Source organism: Penicillium odoratum, assembly GCF_028828045.1.
Source record: "Penicillium odoratum strain IBT 22623 chromosome Unknown utg000006l_segment0_segment0, whole genome shotgun sequence".
In the NCBI taxonomy this organism is placed as follows: Eukaryota; Fungi; Ascomycota; class Eurotiomycetes; order Eurotiales; family Aspergillaceae; genus Penicillium; species Penicillium odoratum.
The window spans coordinates 1,869,706-1,897,557 of record NW_026643148.1 but is presented as its reverse complement, the minus strand read 5'-3'; the positions used below and the strand labels follow the sequence as shown (position 1 = coordinate 1,897,557).

The 27,852-nt window shown below is 46.8% G+C and overlaps 12 protein-coding genes across 12 annotated transcripts; 7 read left to right on the top strand and 5 right to left on the bottom strand.

Annotated features, from left to right (window-relative positions):
* Nucleotides 1–1,762: 1,762 nt before the first annotated feature.
* On the bottom strand, nucleotides 1,763–2,529 carry N7520_009158 (uncharacterized protein; the record flags this gene model as incomplete). The annotated part of the gene is made up of 2 exons (XM_057143092.1): nucleotides 1,763–2,159; nucleotides 2,183–2,529. The coding sequence occupies 2 exons, from the start codon at nucleotides 2,527–2,529 to the stop codon at nucleotides 1,763–1,765; spliced, it is 744 nt and encodes a 247-aa protein (XP_056992380.1).
* A 593-nt stretch (nucleotides 2,530–3,122) lies between these two features.
* On the top strand, nucleotides 3,123–3,875 carry N7520_009157 (ankyrin repeat domain-containing protein; the record flags this gene model as incomplete). Its single annotated transcript, XM_057143091.1, has 1 exon — nucleotides 3,123–3,875. One exon carries the CDS (start codon nucleotides 3,123–3,125, stop codon nucleotides 3,873–3,875), a length of 753 nt encoding a protein of 250 aa, XP_056992379.1.
* A 180-nt stretch (nucleotides 3,876–4,055) lies between these two features.
* On the bottom strand, nucleotides 4,056–4,646 carry N7520_009156 (DNA-directed RNA polymerase core subunit RPC19; the record flags this gene model as incomplete). The annotated part of the gene is made up of 4 exons (XM_057143090.1): nucleotides 4,056–4,189; nucleotides 4,268–4,344; nucleotides 4,406–4,497; nucleotides 4,548–4,646. The coding sequence occupies 4 exons, from the start codon at nucleotides 4,644–4,646 to the stop codon at nucleotides 4,056–4,058; spliced, it is 402 nt and encodes a 133-aa protein (XP_056992378.1).
* A 1,667-nt stretch (nucleotides 4,647–6,313) lies between these two features.
* On the top strand, nucleotides 6,314–7,734 carry N7520_009155 (uncharacterized protein; the record flags this gene model as incomplete). The annotated part of the gene is made up of 2 exons (XM_057143089.1): nucleotides 6,314–6,495; nucleotides 6,549–7,734. 2 exons carry the CDS (start codon nucleotides 6,314–6,316, stop codon nucleotides 7,732–7,734), a joined length of 1,368 nt encoding a protein of 455 aa, XP_056992377.1.
* A 576-nt stretch (nucleotides 7,735–8,310) lies between these two features.
* Nucleotides 8,311–9,412, bottom strand: rrp36 (putative pre-rRNA processing protein; the record flags this gene model as incomplete). Its single annotated transcript, XM_057143088.1, has 2 exons — nucleotides 8,311–9,219; nucleotides 9,275–9,412. 2 exons carry the CDS (start codon nucleotides 9,410–9,412, stop codon nucleotides 8,311–8,313), a joined length of 1,047 nt encoding a protein of 348 aa, XP_056992376.1.
* Nucleotides 9,413–9,915: 503 nt separating this feature from the next.
* Nucleotides 9,916–11,790, top strand: N7520_009153 (NIF domain protein; the record flags this gene model as incomplete). The annotated part of the gene is made up of 1 exon (XM_057143087.1): nucleotides 9,916–11,790. The coding sequence occupies one exon, from the start codon at nucleotides 9,916–9,918 to the stop codon at nucleotides 11,788–11,790; it is 1,875 nt and encodes a 624-aa protein (XP_056992375.1).
* Nucleotides 11,791–12,693: 903 nt separating this feature from the next.
* On the bottom strand, nucleotides 12,694–14,301 carry N7520_009152 (putative translation elongation factor eEF-1 subunit gamma; the record flags this gene model as incomplete). Its single annotated transcript, XM_057143086.1, has 3 exons — nucleotides 12,694–13,709; nucleotides 14,024–14,216; nucleotides 14,272–14,301. The coding sequence occupies 3 exons, from the start codon at nucleotides 14,299–14,301 to the stop codon at nucleotides 12,694–12,696; spliced, it is 1,239 nt and encodes a 412-aa protein (XP_056992374.1).
* Nucleotides 14,302–14,509: 208 nt separating this feature from the next.
* N7520_009151 (mitochondrial 37S ribosomal protein uS9m) lies at nucleotides 14,510–15,515 on the top strand (the record flags this gene model as incomplete). The annotated part of the gene is made up of 2 exons (XM_057143085.1): nucleotides 14,510–15,365; nucleotides 15,424–15,515. 2 exons carry the CDS (start codon nucleotides 14,510–14,512, stop codon nucleotides 15,513–15,515), a joined length of 948 nt encoding a protein of 315 aa, XP_056992373.1.
* Nucleotides 15,516–17,585: 2,070 nt separating this feature from the next.
* On the top strand, nucleotides 17,586–17,765 carry N7520_009150 (uncharacterized protein; the record flags this gene model as incomplete). The annotated part of the gene is made up of 1 exon (XM_057143084.1): nucleotides 17,586–17,765. One exon carries the CDS (start codon nucleotides 17,586–17,588, stop codon nucleotides 17,763–17,765), a length of 180 nt encoding a protein of 59 aa, XP_056992372.1.
* A 2,366-nt stretch (nucleotides 17,766–20,131) lies between these two features.
* N7520_009149 (uncharacterized protein) lies at nucleotides 20,132–20,365 on the top strand (the record flags this gene model as incomplete). The annotated part of the gene is made up of 2 exons (XM_057143083.1): nucleotides 20,132–20,153; nucleotides 20,220–20,365. 2 exons carry the CDS (start codon nucleotides 20,132–20,134, stop codon nucleotides 20,363–20,365), a joined length of 168 nt encoding a protein of 55 aa, XP_056992371.1.
* Nucleotides 20,366–20,904: 539 nt separating this feature from the next.
* On the top strand, nucleotides 20,905–22,464 carry N7520_009148 (uncharacterized protein; the record flags this gene model as incomplete). Its single annotated transcript, XM_057143082.1, has 1 exon — nucleotides 20,905–22,464. One exon carries the CDS (start codon nucleotides 20,905–20,907, stop codon nucleotides 22,462–22,464), a length of 1,560 nt encoding a protein of 519 aa, XP_056992370.1.
* Nucleotides 22,465–24,870: 2,406 nt separating this feature from the next.
* Nucleotides 24,871–26,824, bottom strand: N7520_009147 (uncharacterized protein; the record flags this gene model as incomplete). The annotated part of the gene is made up of 5 exons (XM_057143081.1): nucleotides 24,871–25,223; nucleotides 25,274–25,991; nucleotides 26,042–26,106; nucleotides 26,138–26,419; nucleotides 26,470–26,824. The coding sequence occupies 5 exons, from the start codon at nucleotides 26,822–26,824 to the stop codon at nucleotides 24,871–24,873; spliced, it is 1,773 nt and encodes a 590-aa protein (XP_056992369.1).
* Between the last annotated feature and the right edge of the window lie 1,028 nt (nucleotides 26,825–27,852).

Sequence of the window (27,852 nt, the reverse complement as noted above, 5' to 3'; positions counted from 1 at the left end):
TCAATTTATCAAAACTTCGTATTTTGCTATTTTAACTACCGTGATTAAGCAATTTCAATATAACAGAAAAGCCCTGGAGGCTTTGCATGGATATTAAGTAGATTGATACCATGCATGAAGTCGTTCATACGAGGGCTCGCTTCCACGGCAAGCTTGTACATAGTGGAGACCACGGAACCCTCGGCTCCACTCATGATGGCAAATTTTTACCTACTCTCCATCAACAAGGCCGGCTGGCCCAATGGCAAGGCGCTTGACTACGAATCAAGAGATTGCAGGTTCGACCCCTGCGTCGGTCAATTTTTTTGGTCTTCTGTCACCTCTAGTGGCGGTTGGGAAGAGAGGAAATGTGTGCCGGCATAATCTTCGACAAATTTTTAATCTTTTAGCAAACTCAAGTTCAGGTGTGCGATCTTGGGGTGGAAAACAGGGTAACTAGATTTGTTAATGCGAAACGTCAACCAAGAATAGAATTTGAAATCATATCAAGGAATTCACATGGGCATACATGCAGCATTTGACCTAAAGACAGTAGAAAACTACTATGACAAGGCAAGTTTAATTGAAACTAGGAAGTTACTCAGTGTCTTAGCATAGCTTTGGTGTATAACTCATTGATATGGCTCTACTTAAGATCTTTGTATGAATCGTGCTTGCAGCCCGTCTTGGATAAAAATCGGAACTCGCAATATGTTACCAACCGACGGACCGATTATTTACGTTGTCTCCGCTGTTGATCACATTGGAGCCTCTGAAATATCACCTCTATCGCAATTTAAATATGGAGTACTTTTGAGCTGAACCCTTGCTCTCACTAGAGCTTACCAAAAACCAAATGGCCCCAATTTAGAGTCATAAAATTGCTCCGCGAGCAACATTATTACTCACTAGTTGATAACTCAAATCAATCTAATGGCGACTCCTTCCCAGGCGCCCTACTTGCCTAATTATTATTTCCAATCTTGTCATTTACAGTGACTAGACAAAAGTATTTGCACCCCAGGGCTCCACATTTGGCGAGAAGGGATCCAAATACTTTTGTCCAGTGACTGTACATCCAAAATCACATCCCCTATTTGCATTCTCACAGTCACATTTGGCGGGGATCCTGAGGGTGCTATTTGTGTTTATCATTCTGTTGAACCATGCCTCTAAATTTCATTAGGAATATCTTCGAAAAGCTCAACTTTTTGGCTTACCTTGATCGTTATCGGGCCACATTGAAGGTCTAGGCGAATCCAGTAAATGCATTGGGGTAAATTGGTCGATCCATTGATGGAACGTCATTCCAGCAGTTTCAATATCAAAAATAGCATTGTGCCTAGGCTCAATCAAGCCATCCGTCCATTGAATAGAGATCTGATAGGTACGGCCTGCGACCTTCGTCATGGAGAATCTCTGTAGCGATAGGTTCTCGCCGAAAAAGTTCCAAACCGACTTCCAAAGAGCATCCTCACGATCTGTAGAAGGTATGTAGGGGATTGAAGGGGCGTAACCTCGTCCGGATAGTAGTTTTCCAGCTTATTGGGCAAAATACGAGGTCGAGCCTGAAGGGCATGCTATCGAGGTTAGAGTAAAGGCTGTTGAGGTCGGATTGTAGGATGAAGTTAGAGTGTAGGCAGAGGACGTTGGAGTGTAGGCTGTCGAGGTTGAGGTCGCAGAAGACGGGAGCGAAGTTCGCAAAAGCCATTCTGGGGTTGGCGAATACCAAAGCGATGAATGGTCCGGTAATAATGATGGCGAGATACCTTCCATGATCACCTCAAATAGCGTGAAAACAGTGAGGGTTTCCTTGGCTTTCATGAGATATAATTTTCAGATCCTCGGAGTTGATCGAAATCTTATGGATATGGAGCTCTTTAAGGTGATTGAATTGTAATTTTCTAGGAAGCTCTCCAACATAATAGTCTTGCGAGATAGTAAGTGTTTCTAGGCGAGGAGCAACATGGATAAGCGTAGTGACCCAGGTAGGTGTATCCAAAATATGAGTTGGGTTTGGGGTTCTGAAAGCCGTACAAACATGGAGATCCTCTAAATGGTTCAAATTGGATTGAAGACTGCTTGCTGTATTGCGCATTTGTGAAAAGTATTTCTGTGCCAATATTACCACAGTAATCAGGGCCACAAGTCTGCTGGCTCCACTGAGTGCCTGTAAGAGCCTCGAAGCAGCCAAAGAGTTAACCTTGGCCATGATGCTTCCGCTACCATGAAGCGGTTCGAGGTTCTTAATCCCGAATCGGAAATCGATTTGATTGATAAGGCGGCGCCAGCCAAGGAATCATACTCTTTCTTGTCGTGGGTCAAGTAAAAAGCTCGTTGAATAATGCGCAAGTCCAAAGGTGTCAAGGTTGTCGATTTTTCTAAGCACCCGCGTAGGTGCATGCTAAAAGTCTCCGACACCAGAAGGCTTGAGTTGTCCGCAACCAAGGCTTTGTATGTTGAAAACCGAGCCTTGAGTTCGTCGCCAGATACGGCGACAACTCTTTGATGACAAGGCAAATTCGGAGAAATCATGTTCACTTGCCACATGGGAACCATCAAACACAGAGGGGATCATTCACTTCGTGAACTTGTTCCCGAATACCATCTGTTTCCGCGAGGCATTCCAATTCCCCAAGGCTATCGCTTGTTACAATAAAGTGGATCTTTTTACAAAAGCGAGATGCAAATCCTGCGAGTGACGATCTGTACAATGCACGACATGATAATCTTAGATCTTGCCATTCAGAGAGCTGTAGATGGCCACAGACCTTAGAAATCACCTCGACTGGAAGGGCCGCGATGGACATTTTGATTGGAATTCTTGCCTCGGGGACGAGAATTTGCAGTGAACTGCTCAGGAGGTTGAGGACAGTATAGAACCCAAGATTTAAGGGGTAACTCTACTTGTCATCAGAGAGAGAAGTGGGATGAGAGATTGTTTTTAATTGTCAACCCCCGAATTAGTCATACTTAGTTGAGAACGCCAAGACAGGCTAATCAAAAGTCGGAACAAAGCTCCGTCTGATATATCGCTTACAATGAGTTCAATCTCTTTTTGTGAGGAGGAAAGCCTCTCACAGATTAATGAGCGACCTTGCAAAATGAAGAGACCCAGTTTACTCAAACGAATGACATTCGAAATGGGGGGCAACAAAACCGAACTCATCACATTAATCAAGAATGGAAGAGAAATCAACACGATCAAAGACCTCCTCAACAAAGGTGCCAATGTGAACGCCCAAGACTCAGACGGACAGACAGCAATGATGATAGCTACATCACACGGCTACCACGAAGTAGTCTCCCTACTACTGAAGTACAAAGCCAAAACAGACACGACACACAAAGGACAAACAGCGCTCTTCATAGCAGCGCAAAAAGGCGACGAGAATATTGCCAAACTCCTCCTCCTCAACGGAGCAGATCCAAAGGGCCCAAATATGCGTGGGAAATCCGCCCTCTCACAAGCAGTCATAAGTGGAAATCTGAGCATGACGCGACTACTATTGAACTACGGAGCCACTACCAATGTACTATGTGCCAACGGCGACACGGCTCTAACATACGCTGTTGTCAGTGATAATATTGAGATGACACAATTGCTACTCGATCATGGTACTCCGGTGGATCAGATTGGGATTTCGACTAGGACTTCGCTTTTCAGGGCTGTGTCACTTGGGAATGTGAGGATGGCAAAGCTTCTAATAGAGAAAGGAGCGGATCCGAATCGACAGGATAATCAGGGATTGTCGGCTATGAGGATAGCTATGGAGAATAGGCAGGATGAGATTCTCCGCTTGTTTTATCAATTTGGGTATGGGTACCAACAGCCTGGGATAGGCATTGGCAGGACTGTGACTGCAATGGCAGCACTTGACATCCTGGGTGCCTAGGAAGTACTGGGTACTTAGGAACAGAACTTTGGGTTCCTGGACATGCAGTTCGGGATGAAGAGTAGATTTTGGTATCTCCTACCATTAATTGCATAGACAAGCCACTATCAACACAGCTTTTAAAATGAATCAACCCAAACGCCAGTACCATATATGACAAATGCAATTCCTAGATCATTCTCACGACTGCATCTTGTTGCTGTTTTCCTCATTGAACTGGTCACGAGCAGCGGTGAACTTCTCAGTAACAACATCGCAAAGGTCCATCAAGTCGTTGAAACCCTTCTCAAGAGCCTCGAGGGCAGTAGTCGAGTCTGAAAGTCGAGTTAGTCGAGACAATCTTTAGAAGATTTTCTGCGCTGCGATCGCAATCGCAATAGTCGTCCACTTACCACTAGTCTGGATACGAAGGTGCATCTTGGCATCAGAGGGGTGGGGAATAGTGTAACCGCAGAAATCCACGGCCGGGCTAATCAAGTCAGTGAGAAAATTCCAGACAAAACCCAGAAGCAGATCCAGCTTGAACTCACTTCTTCATAATGGCGTATCGCAGCGCGTTGCCCATAGTGTGACCTTCTCCTTCGAATTGGAATGATGCGGCTGTCTCTGAGGAACCGGGGAGCTACTTCGGGTCAGATTTGATGATTTGTAAACGATCGTCCGTGTACATACCACCAGGATGCGGCGCTCATCCAGCATCAATTCATCTGGCTGTTCGACGTCCATCATGGACTGATCTTGGGCATCTTGGGAGTGGACAGAGCCTGGCATTATGGGATCGGAGGGTTGGAAAATTGGGCCGTTTAGAGGGAGGATTCGAGCTCGGAATCAGTCAAGTGCGATAGATATTAGGTGAAAGTGACGACTTTGGCGATTGGAATTGCCAAAAAGAAAAAAAAAGTGGGTTATCGATAGCGGGTTCACCGCCTTCCATTTGAGGTATATTAGACTTTTGGCTTCATCTTTGCTCTTTATTCCAACAACCAAAATTCTTGATCAACTGATGTCATTCAATGATAGAATGTTCAACCTTCCATGGGTTGAGATGGTTTGAGGTATTCATTTTGTGCAAGTGTAAGGCTGACTGGTTGAAATCCCTGTCTCCCAGCTATGGTTACAGGTTGCAGTTCATAGGTTACAGGTTACGTCCGGTTGATTAGATCTTAAAGATAGGAAAGATTAAATTGAGAATTGAGAAATATGTTTCAAACACAACCAAGATACTCCATATGTGTATCTTATATATGTTGGGCAGTAAGGCTATAAACTTGGATCCATGGATCTGATCCATGTGAGACCGATTTAGGTTAGAACGACCCCTGTGGCGGGTTTCATCGAAGTTTCCAAGTTTATGTGGCTTTGGGAATGTTCCCCAGTTCAGACCTATCACATCTGTAAAAATCCCAAAGAACCGTCAAGACTCATGACAGGTGAAAAATGGAAATAGCGGGGAAGCTCATTAAACATGTCCTCCCTGATCCAATCGATAAGCTGCATATAAACGAACCATCGAACTATTGAATGGCTTGACAAGGCTAATTTCCTTGGAAATTGCTCTAGTCAAGTTCCCACATCTGATTCTGATCTAGCCACGCATGACTGACATGGACCCGAGGATTTTGGCGCCGATCTGTGCGCCAAACTCGTGTCATTTGGATTCTAGAAATGACCAATAAACACCAGCCTGGCGTTTTCGTCTTTTTTTTATTTGTTGTTCTGTGTACGGTCGGAGTTCATGAACTAATCCACACCTGTTTGGTTGTAAAAAGCAAAAAGCAAAAAGCAAGTGATCCATGCAGCCGCCAACCTAAGTCACATTACGAACCATACTCTGGGTAGATGTAAGCGCTTGACTTGCAAGAGTCAGATCATAAGTAGATAGTAGAACATACTCTGTAGAAAGAACTTGAAGTTACTTAAGCTGAATCATTGTTTCTCATAAAAGTAGAAACAAATATTGTCTCAGCTGAGAGATTCTGATACGCCTTGGCCCCAGATTGTTATCCACTTACGAACTTAGTTTTTCAGTATTAAATACTTAATTGTTTCATACTAAATCTGCTGCAGATTAAAGTACCAGGTACATGTACAAATGGAAAAAGGTCCCCCTTCAACCCCCTCTTAATGCAGGTTTTAAACTATTGTTTTCTCTCCCTTGGGGTCCAGAACATATTCAGTTTTCTTTATCAAAATCCCACTGAACTTTTTTTTTTTTCTTTTTCTCTTTTCTCTCTTCTCCCCCTTGCGATCTGTCACTCTTCCCGAACCGCCGAACTTCCCCTCCACAACGTTTTCCCTATCTTACCCTTTCCCCGTCTTTAGGGATACGAAAGCCTTTTGATGCTCCTCTCTTAACTCTCCGGGGTGCTTGGACGCCGATCCCTCTGGTAATATATAAGAGAGGATTTGTATAAAGCGGTTTCATCGAATCTTCCATCATGTCGACCGCAATTGCATCCGCAACGGCAGCTCAGCTATCCTCGCCGCATACCACCCGCGATCCCAGCCCCAGGAATTTTCCGTCCCTGGCTCCTCCACCGGTGAACTCCTCTCCACCTCGTGTGGCAAGCTCACGAGATGCTCCCAAAGGCACTCCCGATAATAAAGACCCGTCGTCTCCGTAAGTGGAATTTAGTGGCGGTATGGATCTGGAGGCTAATCAGATCGGAACAGATCACAAGGTAGCGCGGGTCCCAAAATCACTGTCAAAAAGGAGCCGCCATCATCCCCCCGTATACAGACTCGTCCCCGTCCTCGCAAGTTGGATCTTTCCACCAGTCTCCCCTCCTCAAGTGGTTTGACCGTTCGGCCACCGGGTGGTCCGATGACCGCTCGCGACGGCGTCACCATGCAAGATGTGGGCTTAGCTTGCTTGTCACCTGGCTTCCAGACACACGATCCGATAATGCGAGAGCAACTTCAGCGCAGCCTCTCCGTGCGCGATCAGCAGCGGTCAATAATCGAGGCACGATTGCAGAAACCCGGCAAAGAGGACGGTCCGCCTTCACAATCGGGCTTCATGGGTATGCCACCCCGGAGTGGCTCGAAGCGACGACCACCACCCGGCCTCTCCATCGTTCCACCCTCGGCATCGCAGTTTGCAAACGAGCGGGTCATTCAGTCGGCCCCGTTGCATCAGACCTTTACCGGTCGCTATCAGCCCCAACCCTTGACCCGTCATGTCGTCAACCAGAGCCCGACCCTGGGCGCTACATCTCATATGCACCAGGTTCCGGCCAACCAGACGAATAATCGTCTTCCGCCTCTCTCGGATGTTTTTGGATCCGATGCGCTCGGTCGGGATCGAGAGCCCAGCCGCCAGGGCCTCTACGTGAATGCGTCAAGCTCAAATTCCTCGCAGTCCAACTTGGCTCCTATGCCTTCTCCTGGCCTTCCTGCCATGTCTCAAACTCCCAGCCGGCCACGGGAGTACCGGTCGGCTGAAGAAGCCGTACAGGAGCTGTCAGGAGGACGGGAAGAGCTGCTTCCTCGCATTGTGCATTATGGGGGGCACCAACCGCCCACCCCTCCATCCCCACAGACCATGCATACCGCTCCCAAGACCGCACCTATGGCCTGGGAAGAGCCCGCGCCAAGTGCGCCTCTCGCTCCGATGCAGATGCCGGATACGACTGCGCGCCGTCGTCCTCGCAGCGAATACGAAAATGATAATGGAAGCCCCCCGCTGGGACATGGTCCTGATTCTCAGTATCGTCCCAACCCGGCTGCCAACCCGGCCCCCAGTGCTACTCTCCCTGGTCCCTTTGGCGCAGGTCGAGACTCGCCTGAAACCCAACGGAAAAAGAAGGAGGAGTTCCTTGGCCTCTGTGCACGAGCATGGGATCTGTTTCACTCATAAAAACCTGTGCGACATGATGACAATTCGGTCTATGCGTGATCGACTAAGGCTTCTGCGAAGCCAGTCAACGCCTTACACTCTTTACATCGCCATCCCACAATCTGGTTTATCTCGTTTCTCAAAATTTTCGAATGCCTCCAAGGCAGCATTTCTCATGCGACTCTCTGGCTGGTCTTGAGTGATCGGGCCTGGGACTTCACCCTTCACATATATGACACTGATGTTTATACCTCCTCTCTTATATCCACGGTACGATAGTGGTGAGCCTGTGGCTCATGGAAAATTCTGCACTCGGGGACGCATGCATTTGATTTTAAATTGGCGTTTTTTTGTGAAGGAGTTCTTGTTTTTACTATATACCTCTTCTCTGGATGTTATTTTTTCTTCTTTTTTTTCCCTTGGGACTTAGCATTTGTGAATGGGATTTTCGATGCAAGTCTTGTCTTCAGCAGACCAATGCTGGTTAACCTAATACATATTGCTGGAATTTAATACTGTAGTCTTCGGGACATTGGGATATCGAACATGTGCATGCATTCTAATAATTTTATTGCAAAATACGTTTGAACTGGGTATCTAAGCAAGTCGACGACGCTTGCCAAAACTCGGGGGCTCGTCATCGCCCATGCCGCGGCGTTCCCAGGGCATATCCTTCCGCTCCTTGGAAGCCATCTTCTTGCGACGACGCTCCATGGCCTTCGCCCGGTCTTTAGACTTCATAGACTCATACTTCTTCTCAAGAACCTTCTTCTTAAGCTCCGACGGCTTCAAGAAGTAAGGAGTAGTCTTCTTACCATCCCGAATCAACTGCTTCTCCTGCTTCTTATGCTCCGCCATAACCTCTCGCTCGCGCTTCTTGTTCTCATCGGCCTTCATCCTATCAGTCGCAGACCGAATCTGCGCCTTCAGCGCCTCCTTCTGTGCAGGATTCTTCGTCCTGGCCATTTGCTCCTTGAGATCCTTCAACTCAGACGCTCGGTACTCATCCAAGAATGCGTAGGCCTTGCTAGTTCCTTCCGAGTATCGTCCCGAACCACTGTATCCCATCACCGCCGCATCAAACCGCGGATCACGAGCCTTAGCAACGGCCGGAGGTTCCACAACTGTACGTCTTCTGGTGACGGCGCGCTTGGATGACTGTTCCATAGGTGCGTGCTTGGATGACCGAGATTCTTTCTTGGCTTTCTTGTCCTTGCCTTGTGCTTTGGCTTCGGCTTCCCGTTTTTGTTCCCGTGCTTCGCGGATCTTGGCCCGGATGTCGTCGAGTGGGGATGCGGTAGATTCATCTGCCTGGAGGGATTTTTCCTTTCGCTTTTTCGGGCCCATGGATGCTTGAGCTTTGGCTAGAGCACCAAATGAGATGTTGCTGAGGGATGCTTGGAAATTGTCTTTTTCGTCATCGGAATTTTCGTCCTCGACGTCGTCCTCGGAGTTCTCCTCCTCTTCGTCCTCGTCGACTTCAACGTTGGAATCAGATCCATCAGTCTATAGAAAACTAGTCAGTATATATCCCTGTGAGCTGGAATTGTAAATCGCATACTTCCTGTGATTGATCTTCGTCCGAGTCCTCTACCTCTGCCTCGTCCTGAGAGCCTTCTTCAGAACCAGAGGAATAAAAATCCTCTTCAACATCTGGCCTTGCCCGCACACGGCGGTTCAACATATCTGAAATGGCCATGGTGGAGTAAATTGGTCGAGAAATGTATATTTGTCGAGATGGAAAGCGGTGCGAATGAAGTCGCAAAAAAGAAAATACTGCCGAGGCGGTCAGTGCGATAACGGCTGATTAGATATTTTTTGATCAATTGCGATCCAAGTCCGCAACTTGGGGATTCATGTCTCGATCATCCTCGTCTGCTTTGTTTTGTCGCTCCGTTACCAGGCCGATATATAAATGCGACTCATACAGAATATATAAACAGGTACGACTCATCCATTCCCCCTTCAATTCTTCCTGTCAACACCCACTTCCAAGTTCAGCACTAACCCCGTCTGCAGCCCACTTCCCCCTTGCCATCCTATTCTGCGATCGATTCTCCTCTGCGACTGCCAAAAGCATTCAAGCTTTATTACCAAGACAAACGATTACCGCACGTGTCGAACGCTGCTGGGGGTCTCTCGTTCTCTGATCCAGCACGTTATGCGCATGCGCCGCACCCTCTCCACACCAGCATTGAACCAATGGAGAACGGGCAGAATGGTCAGAGTAGACAATATGCGGATAGGAAGTGGCCCAATGAATCTCAGAATGTGAATGCGCCATACCCTCTTCACACCAGCATTGAACCAATGGAGAACGGGCCGAGTGGTCAGAATAGGCCATTCGTGGATGGAGAATGGCGCCATGGATCCCAGAATTTGAATGTGCCTCAAGGCGGAAGTGCCAATTCACAGGCCAGGATATATGCGACACCCAACAATAACACGACTTATGACAGTTCATACGACCCTCGAAGATATGAACAGTATCCAAACCCTCTGAAAAATCACGGATCACATTCAATACCAAACAGCCAGCAAGATATTGGCAATTTCTCTCAGCAACCTGCAGGTTTTGGCGCATTCAATATGCCGATATGGAACCCCTTGAACATGAACATGAACGCAATAAACCAACCCGGTGGTAGTATTCCTTTCATGAATGCACCACTCCCAAACAGCCAATTACCGCCATTCCCGCCTATGATGCCGTATAGTGCGCTGTTGCCTTTACAGAGAGTACAGCATATGAGCACCGTGCCAGGACCCACCTTGCAGCAAAGTCAACGACAGCGATCATCTACGCCACAATTGGCAGTTCCCAGACCAACAAGTGCATACACGCAGCAAGCCCTCCAGAAACCACAACAAGGCCCAAAACGACCACTGCTAGTCATTCTTGACTTGAACGGTACTTTAATCTACCGCAAACACCGCAAGTTGCCGCCAGTTTTTGCAAGACGCGATGGGTTGAAGGAGTTTCTGGATGTGCTGACGAAGAATTACGCTGTCATGATTTGGACGAGTTCCAAGCCAACGACCCTCGCTCCCATTGTCAAGCTTCTATTCCCCACTAAGCGCAACAAAAAAGGACTGGTCGCTTGTTGGGGTCGTGACAAATTTGGACTTACCAGCAGACAGTACAATGCCAAGCTGCAGGTATACAAAGAGCTGCACAAAGTATGGAATGACAAAAATATCCAGCTTAGACACCCAGGCTACAGTTCTGGCCAGCGATGGGATCAGACAAACACCATTCTGATTGATGACAGCAAAATCAAGGCCCTCAGCGAACCGTACAACATTCTGGAAATCCCCGAGTTCGTCAATGATCCAGCCATTGACGAATCAACACTTTTCAAAAAAGTCCTCGCAAGACTGGACGTACTCTCCCACCATGACGATGTCAGCAAAGTCTTCCGCGTATGGGAGGAACGCCAGATACAGCAAAACTGCAAGATCCTAGACCTGGATATCACCCCCGAAATGCCCGTGGAATTGGACGAAGACTCCGAAGATGGTGGAGCCAAGCTCCCGCCAACAGTACCCAGCGAAAAGCAGACAGAACCCAAAAATTCACAAGAGGAAAAGAACGAAAAAAAGCAGATAAAGAAAGCTCGACAGAAAGCCTCCAAAAAAGCCAGGAAAGAGAAAAAAGCCGCCCAAGAAGAAGCTGCCAAACAAGCTTTTCTAGCTGGACAAAATGGGCCCGCGAATCCCGAACCCTCAATGCCAACGCCAGTGCCAGCGCCAAAAACACGTCTGGGCGCAAGAGCCCGGAAACGCCTCAAGATGGAACAACAAGGCGCCGTCGACGCAGGTCCCGTTACCCCATCCAGCATCCAAGCTAGAGAGACCGGATCTGAAATACAAGACCCTATCATGGATTCATCTTCCCCTGCTGCATTCACGAACCCCGATCCTTCAAGTGCTGTTCACTCCGCCGCTGAGGATATGCCTACTTTCAAGTCCCATTGCCGCCACCGTTCGATTTCCTCGGTTTCTGATACGTCTGTTGCATCGAGGAACTCGCTTTTGGATCGGTTGGAAGTTGGTCTGGGGCTCAAGAAGAATTAATTTGTTCTATCGGGGGTTTATTTGGCTATTGCATCTGTCTTTTATGCTAGTATCTTTAGCGTTGAGCCCTGTTGGGGTGTTGAATCATTTTAAAGATAGCAAATCGCTCATTTATTTCTTTCAAAATCTTTTCTTTCCATCTATACTAGTACACATGTGCATGTATAGATTATCTTGTGTAGTGAGTGACTGACAACTGGAATGGACATTGCCTTATGGGGACGGAAGATATCCTCAAACGAACTTGAAACCTTTGTGTTACTACGGCCAGAGTTCGTGAGAAGTAAACAATTCAAAAAAACTTAGATTGGAAAGAAGTAGAGCAGATTGGAATCATATTAATCTAGCTAGGAATTTACTTGGTATGTGCCAGATCTTCAATGGACGTATGCCACCTCGGTTTCCCGTTGGGCACAAATCTAGTACTCACTGGTTAATTAAAGAGATAAAAATCCCACTCAATATAAGCACTTCTTCGGCACAACCTCAGCCATGAAAGGGCTGGATCGCAATTTGACATCCGTGCTAAGGTCTACGCATCTACGTAGGAAGGGAAGGGAACATCAGCAATAAGCTCATCAAGACGCAGTCCTGATTCCTTTATTCCATTGCTAGACAGTAACTAGCAGCGACAACGCAATCCTGGTGTTGTACCAGATCACGAGTCAATCATCTCGCATCACAACGTCATAAACGTGAACATGAACCACATCGGCGCGTAAGTAAGAATTTTGCAACTCCCGCAAATATCATATCAGGCGCGGTAAGTTAATAAGGGTAAGAGGGAAAAGAGAGGCGGATTGATGACGTGAAAGGGGTGGGCCAAATCTCGCTTTCTCAGGGGTATTTTGGGGATGGCCAAGGATAGGGGAAAGTGAGGTGCGAACGCTATAGGCGATCCGCTTATTTGAAGACGTGACCGTCAACCATCTCGTAAGACTTGCCGTCGACAACGACGGGGGTGTCCCAGGCCCAGATGTCCTCGACGTACTTGCGGTCAGCCTCGGAAGTGTGGTCGAGCTTGGTGAACTCGTAGCTCTCCCAGTCGGGGCCGACGGTGAAGGCAGGGGCAAAGTCCTGGCCGCGGACCATGTAGACACCCTTGACGACAGACTTGTAGTTCTCGCCGTAGACACCCTGGCAACCGAAGAGGTACTTGCGGGAAGCCTCAAGACGGTTCTGGAAACCACCGATCAGGTTGTTGGACATGAAGGTGAGCTTCAGCTCCTCGTTGTACTTGTAGTCAACCTTCCAGAGGGAGTACTCCTCGGGAGTGAAGTGCTGCCAGAACCAGGGCATGGCAACCTCGCGGGTGTCGTTGTTGGAGTACTGGCGCTTCCACTCGTCAATAGCGAGGGTGGGCTTGCCAAGAGCCTCAAGGGGGTGCTTGGCCTTGGGGGCCTCAGCGGGCTTGTCCTCCTCCTCAGCGGCGGCAGCAGCGGGAGCAGCCTTGGCCTTCTCAGCCTTGGGCTTCTCCTCCTTCTTGGGGGCAGTGTACTTGATGCACTCCTCAGCGAACTGGGGAGAGGGGAAGACAGCCTTGAAAGACTCCTGGTTGATGATGGTGTTGTACCAGCGAGTGATAGCGACGTTCTCCTCACGGTACTTCTTGTCAAGGATAGTGGCGAAAGCACGGGTCAGGAGGGCAGCAGTGAACAGATCAGCAAGAGTGATGCGCTCGCCAACCAGGTAGGTGTTCTGGGTGAGGTGGCTCTCCAGAACGGCGAGGGTGTTGACGGCAGCCTTGGAGGCCTCATCAACGACCTTCTTGTTGTAGCCATCGAGACCCATAAGGGGGCGGTACCAGGCAGCAAGGCGGGGGAGAGCCTCGGTGTTGGCGAAGGACATCCAGCGGACGATGGAAGCGTAGTCCTGCTTGGTCTTGCCAAGGAGGGTGGTCTTCTCGTTCTGGGAGGTCACTGCAAAACCCAAACATGTTAGTTAAGGTCTCGAAACATGAATAAATCATAGATCAAGCAATGAGAAACGTCAAAGGAGGAATGTGATCCAAAAGCGAAGTGGATCGCCTGGTCCTGAAAATATTTCCCCCCTGAATGAGGGGTACTCAAATTTTCATCCCAATGGTGCGTGTAATGTTTTTCAGAAGTAGTCTTTCTCAACAGTATAGTTCTGACAGGGATAACTAATATCTCATCATAAAAGAATTGGGGGGGGGGGGGGGGGGGGAATAAAGATTGATGAAACAAAACATTGAAAGGTATTGTCAACGTACGGTAGATGGCGATAGCAATAACCTCAGAGAGGTTGAAGCCGTTGGCACCCTCGAAAGCAGGGATCTTGCCAAGGGGCTGGACCTTGCGGTACTCAGCGCTGGCGGCAGCGCCCTTGGGCTGAGTCTGAACAAGCTCAATGTCGAGGTCGTTGTGCTTGGCAGCGACCAGGACGGCGAGAGTGCGCCCGTTCTCCTGAAAATGGGGTTAGAGTAATGAACAGGAGCATAGAAGACATTGATAAACATACGGGGAGACCGTAAAGCTTTCCGAAGACCATCTTGAAAGCGAGTTGTGATTTAAAGAGGGGATGAGAAAAAAAGAAAGAAGAAAGGGAGGAGGGGTAGAAGTGAAATTTTATGCTCGAAAGGCGCGGCTCCGGAATTCCGGAGGAACCAATCATCCCTTGTCACATGACGGGAAAAACAGCAATTCAACGCCAACTCCAGAACGTTCCGCAGACTGGTCCCTTGCCAATCACATCTCCAATGGCCCGGTACACACCCAATGGCATTGCTTCGGCAATGCAATCGCTGCGCCTATGCAGCTCATTACCATCTCGACCCAGCTTTCCTGTCCTCCACCAGACAGTCCGCAACTATGCGACCGAGACTCAACCCGAGACTTTGGAGCAACAGCCGCTGCCACCAGCACCCGAGCAAGTGAGCGCGGCACCTCCAATCAACTTCGACCTCTTCCGCCTCCAACCCGCCCGAATTATCCCTGCTTCCCCCTCCTACTTCTCCGGCAACCCGCGCTTCATCGACCACGTCCTCCGGCTCGAGGCCCTGCAACTCAAACATGCCGGTCTCCCAACAGTATCCGCCGGTGAAGCACCACGCATGGCCTGGTTTAAACTGGCGCAGTTCCGCGACTTTGTTGGCGAAGCCGTGCCAGTGAAGAAATATAAGAGCTTGCTCAAGATTCTGCAGCAGCTGAACCGGATCGAGCCTGCCATCGTGCCTTCAGAGGTGCGCGTTGCGCTTCAGGATTTCCTGCGTCCCGGAAACCCTTACGCGGCCCAAAATGCGCCGCGTACTGTTGATGAGAATGGACGTGCGCGGGCGAAGGGCAAGCGTAAGGAGTCGACTGCTGTTGTGCAGCTTGTTGAGGGTGAGGGTGAGGTCCTTGTCAATGGAAAGGGAATGGTGGAGGTTTTCCAGCGCTTACATGACCGTGAGAGTGCTCTCTGGGCGCTCCGGTGTACCCAACGGCTGGATAAGTATAATGTATGGGCTACTGTGCATGGTGGTGGTGTAACAGGTCAAGCGGAGGCCATCACTTTGGCGATTGCACGAGCATTGTTGATTCACGAGCCAGCCTTGAAGCCTATTTTGCGTAAAGGTAAGATTACCCATCACATTGTCTGTGCGTATGGTCATTTACTAAATATCTTATCTAGCGGGTGCTATTACTGTCGATGCTCGTCGTGTGGAGAGGAAGAAGCCGGGTCACGTCAAGGCTCGCAAGATGCCCACCTGGGTCAAGCGTTGAAAAGTGGAATTTGGTGCCAGCGATGCTTTCTCTTTTCTTTTCTCATCTACCATGTATTATTTCCAACCTGCCATGGCAGCTCGCCAATTCTGTTCTATATATATCCTGTACTCAAATGCATATGGAGCTTTCATCATGATACTGCATCACTATTTCACTATCCAAAATGTCCTACCAAAAGTTAAAGATATCATATTCTTCAAGGTCTTCAATGGCCCCAGGTGTAGGTAAGGGTTGTACAGCATGCATTCGATGAATATTTAATGCCAACAATTTGCACTACTTCCGATACGATCGAGCCTCCGCTTTTATAGCTGTCTGATCTTATTGATTGTAAAAATTGATTCCAATTGATTCTTTGAAATCTAGGTAATTGCTCCACGTACCCTCAAAATAAATCTTGTAAATTCTAACCTATGTGCAGGAACATACCCAGGGCCTCGAAATCTCTGGTACCCTATAATATCAACCTTTCAAATGTTCTTTTCTCGCTTCGCATTTTTATATCTATGGATACATGCGATACATATGTACATATTTACAGTACAGTGTACCGTAGCTAAAGGGGTACGTATTGGAGTAGATACACTTGACACTACAAGTACTTTCAAAGGGTAGGTAGACTGAAGGCTCTCTGGGTAGGCTATAGAAAACATGATTTGGCGGGCCATTTGACTGCAAGCTATGGGTATATCCCTGATAGAAATACATAGGATATATGAGTAATCTAGGGGAACGTGGATCAATTCCCAAGATCTTCCACACTTCATACTCAGGTATATTAAAGTAGCCTAACTGCGGCGGTACCGGGCTTTAAATCTTGGGTTGACGACAATACTTTCCATGTCGACTTCTGCTCTTGGTTTTGGCTTTTGTTCATACGTGGCCGTTCATGAGAGTCACTGACTGCCTAATTAAACCATAGCAATATCTAGGTTCGATGGCTAGAAAGTGGAGTTTACGCAATTGGTTTCTGCCCAATGATTTCTAGTGATACAGATTTGGAACAGTGTAACAATTTTTACAGCTAATCGGTCATCCAAACTTCCTTCTCTGCAGTCTCTTTATGTCCGGAACCACGACACAAGTCATCTATTACTGTTCACTTTATGCAGACCAACGCTCGCCATATCCACGTCTAGGCTTTCACGGCCCGAGGAGTGAACCTCTCCTCTCGCTGGTACCCTTCCGTGGAAACTACTCGGCCAGTGCTCCTCGACGGGCACCCATTCGCTGCTACAAGAGAGCTCCTAGTTCCAAATACGCCTCTCATAGTCTTCAAGGTGGCGATCATAGCTATCTATCCGGTCGACATTCCAAGTCGCCAGAAATTTGGCGAGTACAGAGCTGGTTGGTGATCACGAGCACCGTGGCAACTAGGCCGAGTCAAGTGTTCCACAGCCCGTTAGCACGATTATCTCGATATTCTCATTTGAATGGCCATGGCACCCATATGCTTGAAGTGATAAATGCAGCCTGCTATTGCTGCCACCACGACCTAGCGGGCTTCGTGAGAGACTTGCGACGCACGATACCAAGGAAGTCTGTCCTAATATACTGCAACTACACGGTACTCAAGCCATAAGTAGCTTGTAATGGGACAAAGCAGAAAGATTCTCTCAATTTGGAACCATGGCACGATGTATGTGATCTCATTTTCGAGTTGACATTGGATGCTAATGTGCAACGAGAAAGGACATTGCAATGAGGGCTTGCCGTATAGAAGAGACGAAATGTGGGTCTTTCCTATTCATAGCAGGGGCGAGGATTTGTGATGAGACATCGTGCGGAGCCACCTATTGAATCGGTGTTTCCAGTGGAAGGTCTCATCTGTGACATGGTCATGAATGTGAGTGTAGAAATCCACACCAGCTTCTTTCTATGTCAAACAGCCTTGATGATTCGGCAATAACATAGCTTGTTGCTTTCAAGTGAGGGTCAGAGTGAGAATCCAGGCTACTATCCCGGCGATATCGTTAAGAGTTTCCAGGCGAGCGTCCAAGTAAGAACCAAGGGAGGATTCCACCACGTACATGTTTGATTTTGTCTCGAAGGAGAAAGTGATTTGGAATGCCTTACGAGGAAGAAGAAGAAGAAGAAGAAGAAGAAGAAGAAGAAGAGGAAGAAGAAGAAGAAGAAGAAGAAGAAGAAGAAGAAGAAGAAGAAGAAGAAGAAGAAGAAGTGAGGACCGCAAAAATTAACCATGATCAAGGTTACAGTATTATTCATGATATTGGGTGTGATGAATAATACTATATTGTGTCATGATGCTAAGGAAAGAAAGAAATTGGCAGAGACTGGCGACTACGACTACCAAAAACACGTGGCTCTACTGAATAAGACCATTAGTTTTTTGATAAATCATTTGGGGCATTGAACATCAGCAGCAGGCAGATGACTCATGGTTCAATCGATGAAAGTTTGTCCTAATCAAAACTCATTTTGGCTTACTTTTTTTTTCAACTTTGATATCAAAACTTATATTTAATCACTCTACTTTCTTTAGAAACACCCTTGGCTATCTATTCAATGAAAGTCGTAAGTAGTCTTATCAGATTCTACCTCTTTCGCCCTTACAAGGTATTTAGTTCACATAAGCAGATCAGCTCTTGTACTAAGACTCCCATGGCACTCGCCGGACTCCCCCTTGTTCGACTTCCTCCCACATGTTGATTTTACCTGCTTTTCCTTCTGCAAATATCGACTCTTTCGGTCATCTCAAAGACCAATTAACCGCTTACCTCGCACACAAGAAGATAAATTCTTTGTCTTGAACTGGCTAGAACTAGACTTCATAGAATAATTTGCTTGCGACTTCTGTAAAGGTCTGCATCGGTATGATGTATCCGAGAGCTGCGGACTTTATGATTTATATTATTCAAGGAAATTGCCTAATCCCGTGTCTACCTAAGGCTAGACGGCCTCGTAAAGGTTTTCCCTTAAAACTCCATTATTACGTGACTCATTCACCGTATCGTCTCTTATTCATACAGATTAAGCTTCAAATGAGGTAGTTATATTATGGCCTCAGGCCTGGGGTTAGTACTGACTCTCTAGGCTATATACCAGTCGTTACTTCCCCACATACCCAGTTCGCCAAAACATGATCTCGCTACTCTCAATATAAGTCCATATATGTCCTGAGAGCTTAGGCCTTCATGTCAGGATCCAGGTATACTACTTGTCAAAACGGCTGCCGATTGATTCCTGGCCTAAGCAAGGGGCGTTCAGATTCGTCTTGTATGGAAGTTCGAGTAATGTATACATCACCATTTCCCTGTTTTCTTCAGCCTATCGTGGACAAATTTCAGCAAGGACGGGAAAAGCCAGTTGGATACGGAGGTGCCTGTAAGATGTGCAACTCAGAGTCTCATCATAAAATCGATGCAATCGACGACGAGGTCGCTCTCATAATGACTTGAAGATGGGTTGATTTAGGCCCTGACCTTAGATCTGATGACATCTTATGGACAGTCTATACCGACAACTCTGAATAAGGCGGCGGTATTCCAGAGCACCTGATTACGAGTCCCTCCCGATGTTTTGAAGAATAGCGCCTCGATTGTTTTGGGACTTAGAATCTCACCTCGCCTATTTCAAAAACCAGCGATACAAAAACATCATGCGACGTGATAAGTACAACAATATGTACTGGGCACCATTCAACGAGCCTTTGAAGTGACGGGTGTATCAGTTCCTGAAAGCTTTCTTACAAGACTAGTCGGTCATGTTGAGAAAGCACCACAGTTGCCAGAAGGACTAAACACAAACCACCATTTTATGACTAATATTCCAACCCTCCGACATGTTCTTCGAATGAAGAAAGGACTTCAGGCTGGTAAATCGAGTCCCCAGAGAACTTCCTTCGTTTATTCTATGGGCCGCAACTCGCCAAATTTCTCCAAGCATTTGTCAACCCTGCATTATAGAGTAACTCCAATGGCGTCTACTTTATCCAGAAGTGAGACCCCAGAAACTTCTCTATTGCTGCTCTTGGATTTGCCATTACCTCTGGACCGGCGAATATTACCCTAATGCATCGTGCGTTGTCTCACCTACCTTCCCTCAAGCTGGGACCTGGCTACCGCGACTCAAGCCTGGTCGGCTCATCCGATTCGAGCACCAACCTGTCACCAAACAAAAGGGTATATACTCAGTTCTTTCCCAACAAAATAAGGAAATAATTTCTTTGCAATGATAGGTTGATTTTTGCACATAACAATTGCCATCCGTGTATAAATTGTGTCTTAGTGCATATTTACGAGACCAGCAAACATGAACAGGTTTTGTAGTGTAATGGTTCATCACTGTGGATTCTGATTCCACCGATCCCGGTTCGATCCCGGGCAAGACCTCTTCTTTTCTTTTTTTGCCCGCCAATAAACCACCCTATGGGCACAAAGCGGTCAGTGCACGGGTAGGGATTGGTCAACTAGCAACGGCCGCCTCACCGTCTTCCCCACATTTCTCTGTCTTAGATAGCTTCATCATCCAAGCATCATCCCCAAAATTTCTACTTTCTCCATCATCCTCAAGCATCCATTAACTCCGGCCAACTACTGTGCTTGGACCTTGTTTAAACCCCTAATACACCCACTTCATACACATATCGCAAAATGCCTGCTTCCGACTCCCTTCGTATGTGTCTCCACTTTTGCTCAATAACATCCACCCCAAAAGTTTCCGTACACTAAAGATGGGTAGAGCCTCCTCTTAACCCCACTGAGCGGGCGATCGTCAATTCATACGGGGGTTGGACGATGTTCCTGGCTTCTTTTGGGCTCAAGGCTACGAACGATACTGACGCGGAGGAGGGGAAGCGTATCCTGGAGAGCCTTTGTCAGGTGTGATGATGATAATGCCTAGCTGACTGAGATGTCTACATTTAAGTAATAATGCAATTTTCATGTAAGCTGTGGTAGAGACAGATCCCATTCATGCATAGTACTCTTGTGTGCAACATAATTGTTCAAAACAAGCAAAAGACAAATCCCTTTCCTACAGTAATTGGATTTTGCGAAGTTCCATATCACTCAACAAGAAATTTGGATCCCCCACAACACTCCATCTTTCCGATGAGATAAATATTGCTCCTGAATTTCGCGCGTTCAGTGGATTGGATCGTTGACCTTGGATTGAACAGATCCACATCTATACGCGTATGCACGGACATCGTCCTTAAGTAAATACGCGTATCTCACTGGGTATCTGCGTGGATGTATGAAGATCCACAGCTTTTGGCGAGGTTCTGTATCTTTAGATCTACTTTGAATCCACGTCTACCTTCTTTACCCATTAGTACATTACACTCTTCCAAGGTTGATGCACTTTAATATCTTCAAATCCGCCCCATGATCCTAGAATAAAATACTACGCCCGTTTTTTTATGATGATTCTCTCTTACTCGCAAGCTTTGCTCCTTGGAAAAGCGGTCTTATCCCAACCAACGGCCGCTTCTAGCCGATGCTCACCGAGTTTCATCAACAAGCCAGATCTGTTGGGAGCTACTATTCTCGAAGTGCAGGCCCAAGAAGTCCACAACTATTCCGCCACCAGTATTGCCCCAGGAACCAATGCTGGAGGCCGATATACTATCAACTTTTGCAATGTCACCGTGACATACACTCACCCCGGTTGGAACGACACGATCAACACCCAAGTGTGGCTTCCGTTGGAGGATTGGAATGGGAGATTTCAAGCTATAGGAGGCGGAGGCTACAGCACAGGATTTGGTTCTATCTACCTCACATATGCCGTTGCGAAAGGCTTTGCATCAGCCTCCACCGATGGTGGGCTTGCAACAGGAGCAAGCGTCATTCCCACGGATCTATCTTGGGCACTCAGCAGCAAAAACAATGTCAACTGGTTTCTTCTCAAAAATTACGCATCAAAGGCGACAAACGACATGGCTGTGATTGGAAAGCAGATTACCAAATCATTCTACCAGAAAGCCGCGAACTATTCTTATTTCACCGGGTGCTCTGGTGGTGGGCGACAAGGCCTGATGATGGCGCAGAACTTCCCTGATGCTTTTGATGGAATCTTGGCAATCTCCCCTGCCATCAATCTGGAAACATTCATACCCGCGGGATATTGGCCTGAGCAAGTCATGAATCAGAATCATTATCATCCCCCACCTTGCGAAGTTGAGGCCTTCACCAAGGCTGCTGTCAAAGCGTGCGATCGGATGGACGGAGTGGAAGACGGCATCATTAGTGAACCTGTCCTTTGCGATTTCACTGCCTATGACTTTGTTGGTCAGAACTTCACATGTAATGGGACTCGGCGATCTCTGTCTGCATCTGGCGCGAAGATTGTTGAAGCTGCTTGGTCAGGTTCTGGGAAAGAGGGCTGGTTTGGCTTGAATAAAGACGCCGAAATCAGAAGCTACTATATCCCGACTGCATGTTCTGGGAACGATACATGCTATGCTGACAGCGCTCCTTTGATGGCCAACTGGATTCAATATCTTATCGCTAAGGATACCGATTTCGAGGTCAGCAATATGACCGAAGAGGCGTTCTTCAAACTCCTACATGCGTCAAGATCTCAATACGCATCACTTGTCAGCAATACGGAGTCTGATCTGTCGAGTTTCAAGGCGAGTGGTGGTAAGATGATCACCTGGCATGGACTTGCGGATGAAGCCATCCCACCAAATGGAACAATCAAGTACTATGAGGAAGTTCTGGAGAAAGATCCAAAAGCTCATGACTTCTACCGCTTTTTTGAGGCACCAGGAGTAGCTCACTGTTTTGGTGGCCTGGGGCCTATTCCCAATGGAGCAATTTCTCAACTCATGGATTGGGTGGAGAAAGATTATGCCCCTGACACTTTACAAGCCACTGGTGGAAAGAACAATACAGCCCGCAACTTGTGCCTTTATCCTCTCCAACAGAAATATGTTGGAGGAGATCCTAGGAAGCCAGCTTCTTTCATATGTCATTGACACCTTCGGAAATTATTTCCGAGAAAAGTTCACATTTCCAACTTTCTGTTGCTTGAGATTCAACTGCATGTCATACTGATTATTTATTTTTGTCAATGTCAGATTCCGTATTGTACTGGCCAAGACTTATTCATTGTCATACGAAGTATTTCGAGAATCTCTTTCGACTTCATGTTTTTCCCTGTACGTTGCTTATACTGTAGCCATGGACATTTATTTATCAACTAATGATGTGAGTCTAGAAGCCGTATACTATTGCCCCAATGTGACCTTGCAATGTTGAAAAGGGGTCAAATCTCGAAAATCATTGTGAGTAGGAGTGGGTCGGGCCCGTCGGAGAAGGCGAGTCTCATACCATAGAGGACTTGAGTGTCGGGCCCTCCCAACATTGGAAAGCCGCTGTGAGAGGCGTCTTCTGGTCCGGGTGCATTGTGAATATAAAAAAAAAAAACTCCGATAGGAGGAATCGAACCCCCGGCTGTCGTGTGAGAGACGACGATGTTAGCCACTACACCATATCGGATTAATATGTGGAGTGTCGCAGATTTATGATTTACCAAAAAAACATTCTTAGATTCATGTGCCTTTACCTCACCGTGCGTGGTTGTAACCCACTTAACATCCGATTTCTTTTCTTGCCCACTTTTCCCCTGTACGTTTAAGTTGAGGCGGTTTCCCTATTGATCCGAATTACTGAGCTTCTAAGTTCCGCCACCCTTTTACACTGTCGCTCGTTACCTCTACACGACTTTCTTTAACCCTCCCTGCTTTTGTGAGCTCTAGACTTAAACATGCCCGTGGGCCTGTCCAGGTGGACAAAAAGTGATTTGTCTATAGATAGGCCCGCTAAGAAAAGCCCATAAGGCCCGTGAAAGTGGATCTCAATTTTTGGCATAATTTGAGGAAATATATATATTTTTTTTCAGTATTCTAGCTGTTGAATACTATAAAAGGACCTACTAAAATCACTCCCGTTTTTACTAATTTCAATCCCCGCCCAAGAATTAAGTGACTTCTATTCATTGCGCTAGTCTACCCCTCTATCATTTAGGTACATCGCAGGCTTTTTGGATATATGCTCCCTTCTCCTTCTACTTCATTTTTCTCTTCTTCTCTTTTCTCTCTCTCTTTCTTCTCTATTCCGCTATTTTTGAGTTTAGGGAGACCTTTGACTGTTATATTAATATAGTATGAAAAAGGTAGAATACTGGATATGGTAGTAAGTAGAAGACTAAGTAGAAAGTTAGATAGGAGACTGAGTAGGAGATATAGTAGGAGGTAAGATCTCATACCTAGGCCCTAAGTCTTCTACTAAATCTTCCTCTTAAATCTAAAGGAAGGAGATAAAGGAAAATATATATATATAGTATCGAAGTCGCGGCAGGATAAATATAAGTCACTTAGTTCCAGGAAGGGGAGTGAGATTAGTAAGAACGGGAATGAATTTAGTAGGTCCCTAAAATAATACAAATACTTTACTACCTACAGACGTGTTTTTATACATAAAAACCCTACTACCTGAAAATATAGGAGTTAATTATTACTATAGAAATTAGTAACCCCTAACATTCCGACAAAATTTGATATAATAACTAATGAATTATATAAAGGCTAATTGGCTGATTAGGGCGCTTCTATATACGACTAGAAGTGCGAAATGTGGGTAAAAGTCTATTATCTGCACTTTCATCCGAGCTTTTTTCGAACAAAACCACTCTTTTTCTCTTTATCCCGACTTCCTCTAGTTAACTATCCTAATCACGTGCGCCCTCTGGGTTATACCTAGACCTCGCCAAATGGGCGGGTTGGGTTTCGACCCTTGACCCAAAACCCGCCAAGAGATTAAAATACACGTAACATATACCTGATTACATCACTCTATATCTGGTATTGGTTGTATTTCAACAGTAATACTGTAATATACAGGTAAATGGGTTCTTGGCGGGTTCGCGGGTATTCCTTCGGGTACCCAAAAAAGCAATATGGCGAGGTCTAGTTATACCGCTCTGTTAGCGTAGAATCGGCTTATATGATTAGGCGGCCGATTCTGGCCCACTAAACGCGGTCCCGTGGTGATATATAGCATTCTTTATGTTGGCGAGTTGTAAGCTACTTCCGGCCTCTAGGCCGTGAGCGGTCTCGGCCCCTGTTAGGCGGAATTTGGTTGGCCTTCGGTGCACCTGGGAAGTGCGCCCTATGTGGGTCCGTAACAATAAGCTACACGCCGAATGTCCATGCTGGCCAATCATTTAGTCTAGCCTAGTGGGGAGATAACCGGTCGCGCGACTAAGGATGAGAAGGGTGAGTGCGTAATAGAAGGGGTGAGACTTAAGTCTTTAGAATCATAAGTTAGACAGACAGACATACCATGCCGCAGTAAGTAGTATATAACCTTCGACAGACGAACTACACCCCATCACCGATACCAACAGAACAACTCCTGCAATGGCTAGCAGCCAACTCTCTTAACAAATGCTTCTGATGCTTGCCACTACCCGTCTTAGGAAAATCAAGACATAATCCATCAGGGCCAACCCAAAAGACAACCTGGGGAGTTCGAGACCACCCCATGGTAGGCATCACCCAATTATGTATCTCCTGTAACCCAGGCCTGCAAACAGCCCCCTCTGACTCTTTTAGAAAACAACCGACAACCTCGCCATATTTGGGGTCTGGTGTCCCGACCACACATACTTCCGCGATGGAGGGATGGGCGAGTAGTCGCTCTTCAATCTCAGCAGGGAAGATATTTTCCCCGCCTGTATTCATTAGCTGGGTGTTTTTATTCGTGCTGAGAGACAGAACATACCACGAATGATGATATCCTTGATCCGCCCTGTGATATGGCAGTATCTAAGATCATCGATCATCCCTTCATCACCGGTATGCATCCACAAAACCCCATTTTCATCCTTCTTCATAACATCATCAGTCTTCTCCTCATCATCCAGATACCCTTTCTGCAACGCATAACCCGATGAACAAAGCTCCCCCCTCTCCCCTACACGCAGTATCCGACCAATCCTGTCCACTACCTTCGCTGCAGTATGCGGCATGACCTTACCAACAGTTGCAACCCGCATCTCGACAGGATCTTCAAAACTAGACATAAACGTCACAGGACTCGTCTCGGTCATACCGTACGCGATCAACATTGTCTCAATACCCATTTTCTCTTTGAGTTTGCTCATTAGGGCTTGTGGGATCGTTGAGCCTGCAGCTAGGCCTTTGCGGAGTGTGCTGATGGTGCGATTATAGGTCTGGCTGGCTTCGAGCTCGGCGATGAACATTGTTGGTACGCCGTAGACGGTAGTGCATTTTTCGGACACGATTGAGTCTAGGACGATTTTGGCGTCAAAATGGTCTGATGGAAACACAATCATACAGCCGTGAATTAATGATGCGAGGAAGCCCATAACTAGTCCAAAACAGTGAAATAGAGGTGGGGGACAGCAGATTATGTCATTCGGTTTTAGTTGGAGGTTCTCACCAACAAAGCGTGCATTGTTGAGAATATTACTGCAGAACTATCTTAGCTGCGCTAGGAAACATGATGAAAGGTTTGGGTGGGACTCACATATGCATTAGCATTGATGCCTTTGCTGCGCCAGTTGTGCCTATTTATGCTCAGCATGCATAAACCTAGACTAGAAAATCGATCATGCGTACTTACCAGATGTAAACTGCAAACTGGCGATATCCGAAGGTTGAACTGACTTTGTAGCCGCGTCGTATAGACTATCTGACACGACAGCCGTCGAGAGAAAGGCCTCATAACCTTCGCTTAACATCAATAGTTCGACGCAGGGCTCATGACCAAGCGTAATGACTCGACTCAAGTTTAATAGAGAAGAGCGCGTTGCTGTCGAGTTCAATAACTTGTAGTGCTCATACATGCTACGAGATCCTATGTTGGAAGCAAGAAATAGAACGCAGGCTTCTTTAACACGTTGCTCTAATTAGCTGAAGATCGCTGCGTAGCTGGTATAATTTAGACTCACCTACTTGACTTCTCCAACGCATTGTATAGCTCCCAGGGTTTGTATGTGGTATGGAGTACTAGAACCGAGCATCCGATCAAGGCACCCCCAACAACAACTTCAAGATATTCAAAACGATTTCCAGCCAAAATGGCAACACAGTCAGATCGTTGAACCCCGGAGCCGAGTAAAGCCCTTGCTACCAGTCTGCCCCGCTCTGCAAGTCGAGAAAAAGAGATTCGAACGCCCTGCCATGGAAAAACAGCAATATCCTTTGAGCCAAACTTGGCTGCCTGATCATTGACAACATCGACCAAAGTGGTCGTAAGCCAGAGTGGTGAATCAACAGACCCTTGTACAAGCGCACGACAAGATTTCATATCGAAAGCGTTGTGGAATGATTTCTTAATGTAAGAAGTCGAGGACGGCTATACACAAGATTCAGGGGTGGTAAGTGGGGTCTAACGCTCTTATTTATTTTGCGAGAATGTGGCATCTGTATCTAGACGGAATGTACAAGATTGAGGAAAGGAAACCCAAAGAAAGAAAACATAGACTTGGGCCTCAATTGGAGACTCCACTGAGCAAGGTTTTAAATCATGCATTCCGCTCTTGCAGTGCCCGTGCTAATGATACTAGGTTAGATAGCGTATCATCTTGTGCGATACACAAGTCGATGAGCTGCGTATGGTTAGATCCGAATTCTGCACATTGACGTGGACATTTGTGATAGATTGGCTTACCTACAGTGCTGAACAGTCGATGAAGCGACGCCACAATGCTTCGACTTCGTTCGACTTCGTCGATTGTTTCGATACGGTGAGATTGGTAGGTGCCTGGCGTTGCACCGAAGACAGTCCAGAGAGAGCGGAAGGCACATCGATAAAGGGATTACGAACGACCGACGAATATCTACTTACAAGAGACTTGGAAATTCGGAGACTAGGTTCAAGGCCTTAGCCTCAGAAAAAGCATCTGATCAGGAACGAGATGAGAGCTCAAAGCAACCAGAGGTGAGGAAAAATCGCGAAAAGTTGATGACGAGTCGCACAGGAAAACGGGGTTAGCGCAGCTCAGGAACTCGGTGGTCCGAATCAATAGCGAAATTCCCTCACCTGCACAGACCAGGGAAGATGAAGGCGAAAAGAAAAATGTGAGATGATGGGTTGTTGTTGTTGGGGGGCGGGAAGTATAGAACCATGCACAAGGACGTCAAGGACAAAGAGCGCTAAACCGCAAATGGGCAACCTAAAATACACAGCGTAATTCGCTGTCCCCCTCCGATATGGGAGACCGTAGTTTGGAGACGTATTGTAATAGTCTATACCATATAAACTCTGCAATTATGTGTCCTATTTAGAATTAACTTAGTGAAATGATTCTGTATTCATGATTAAATGCAGATTTT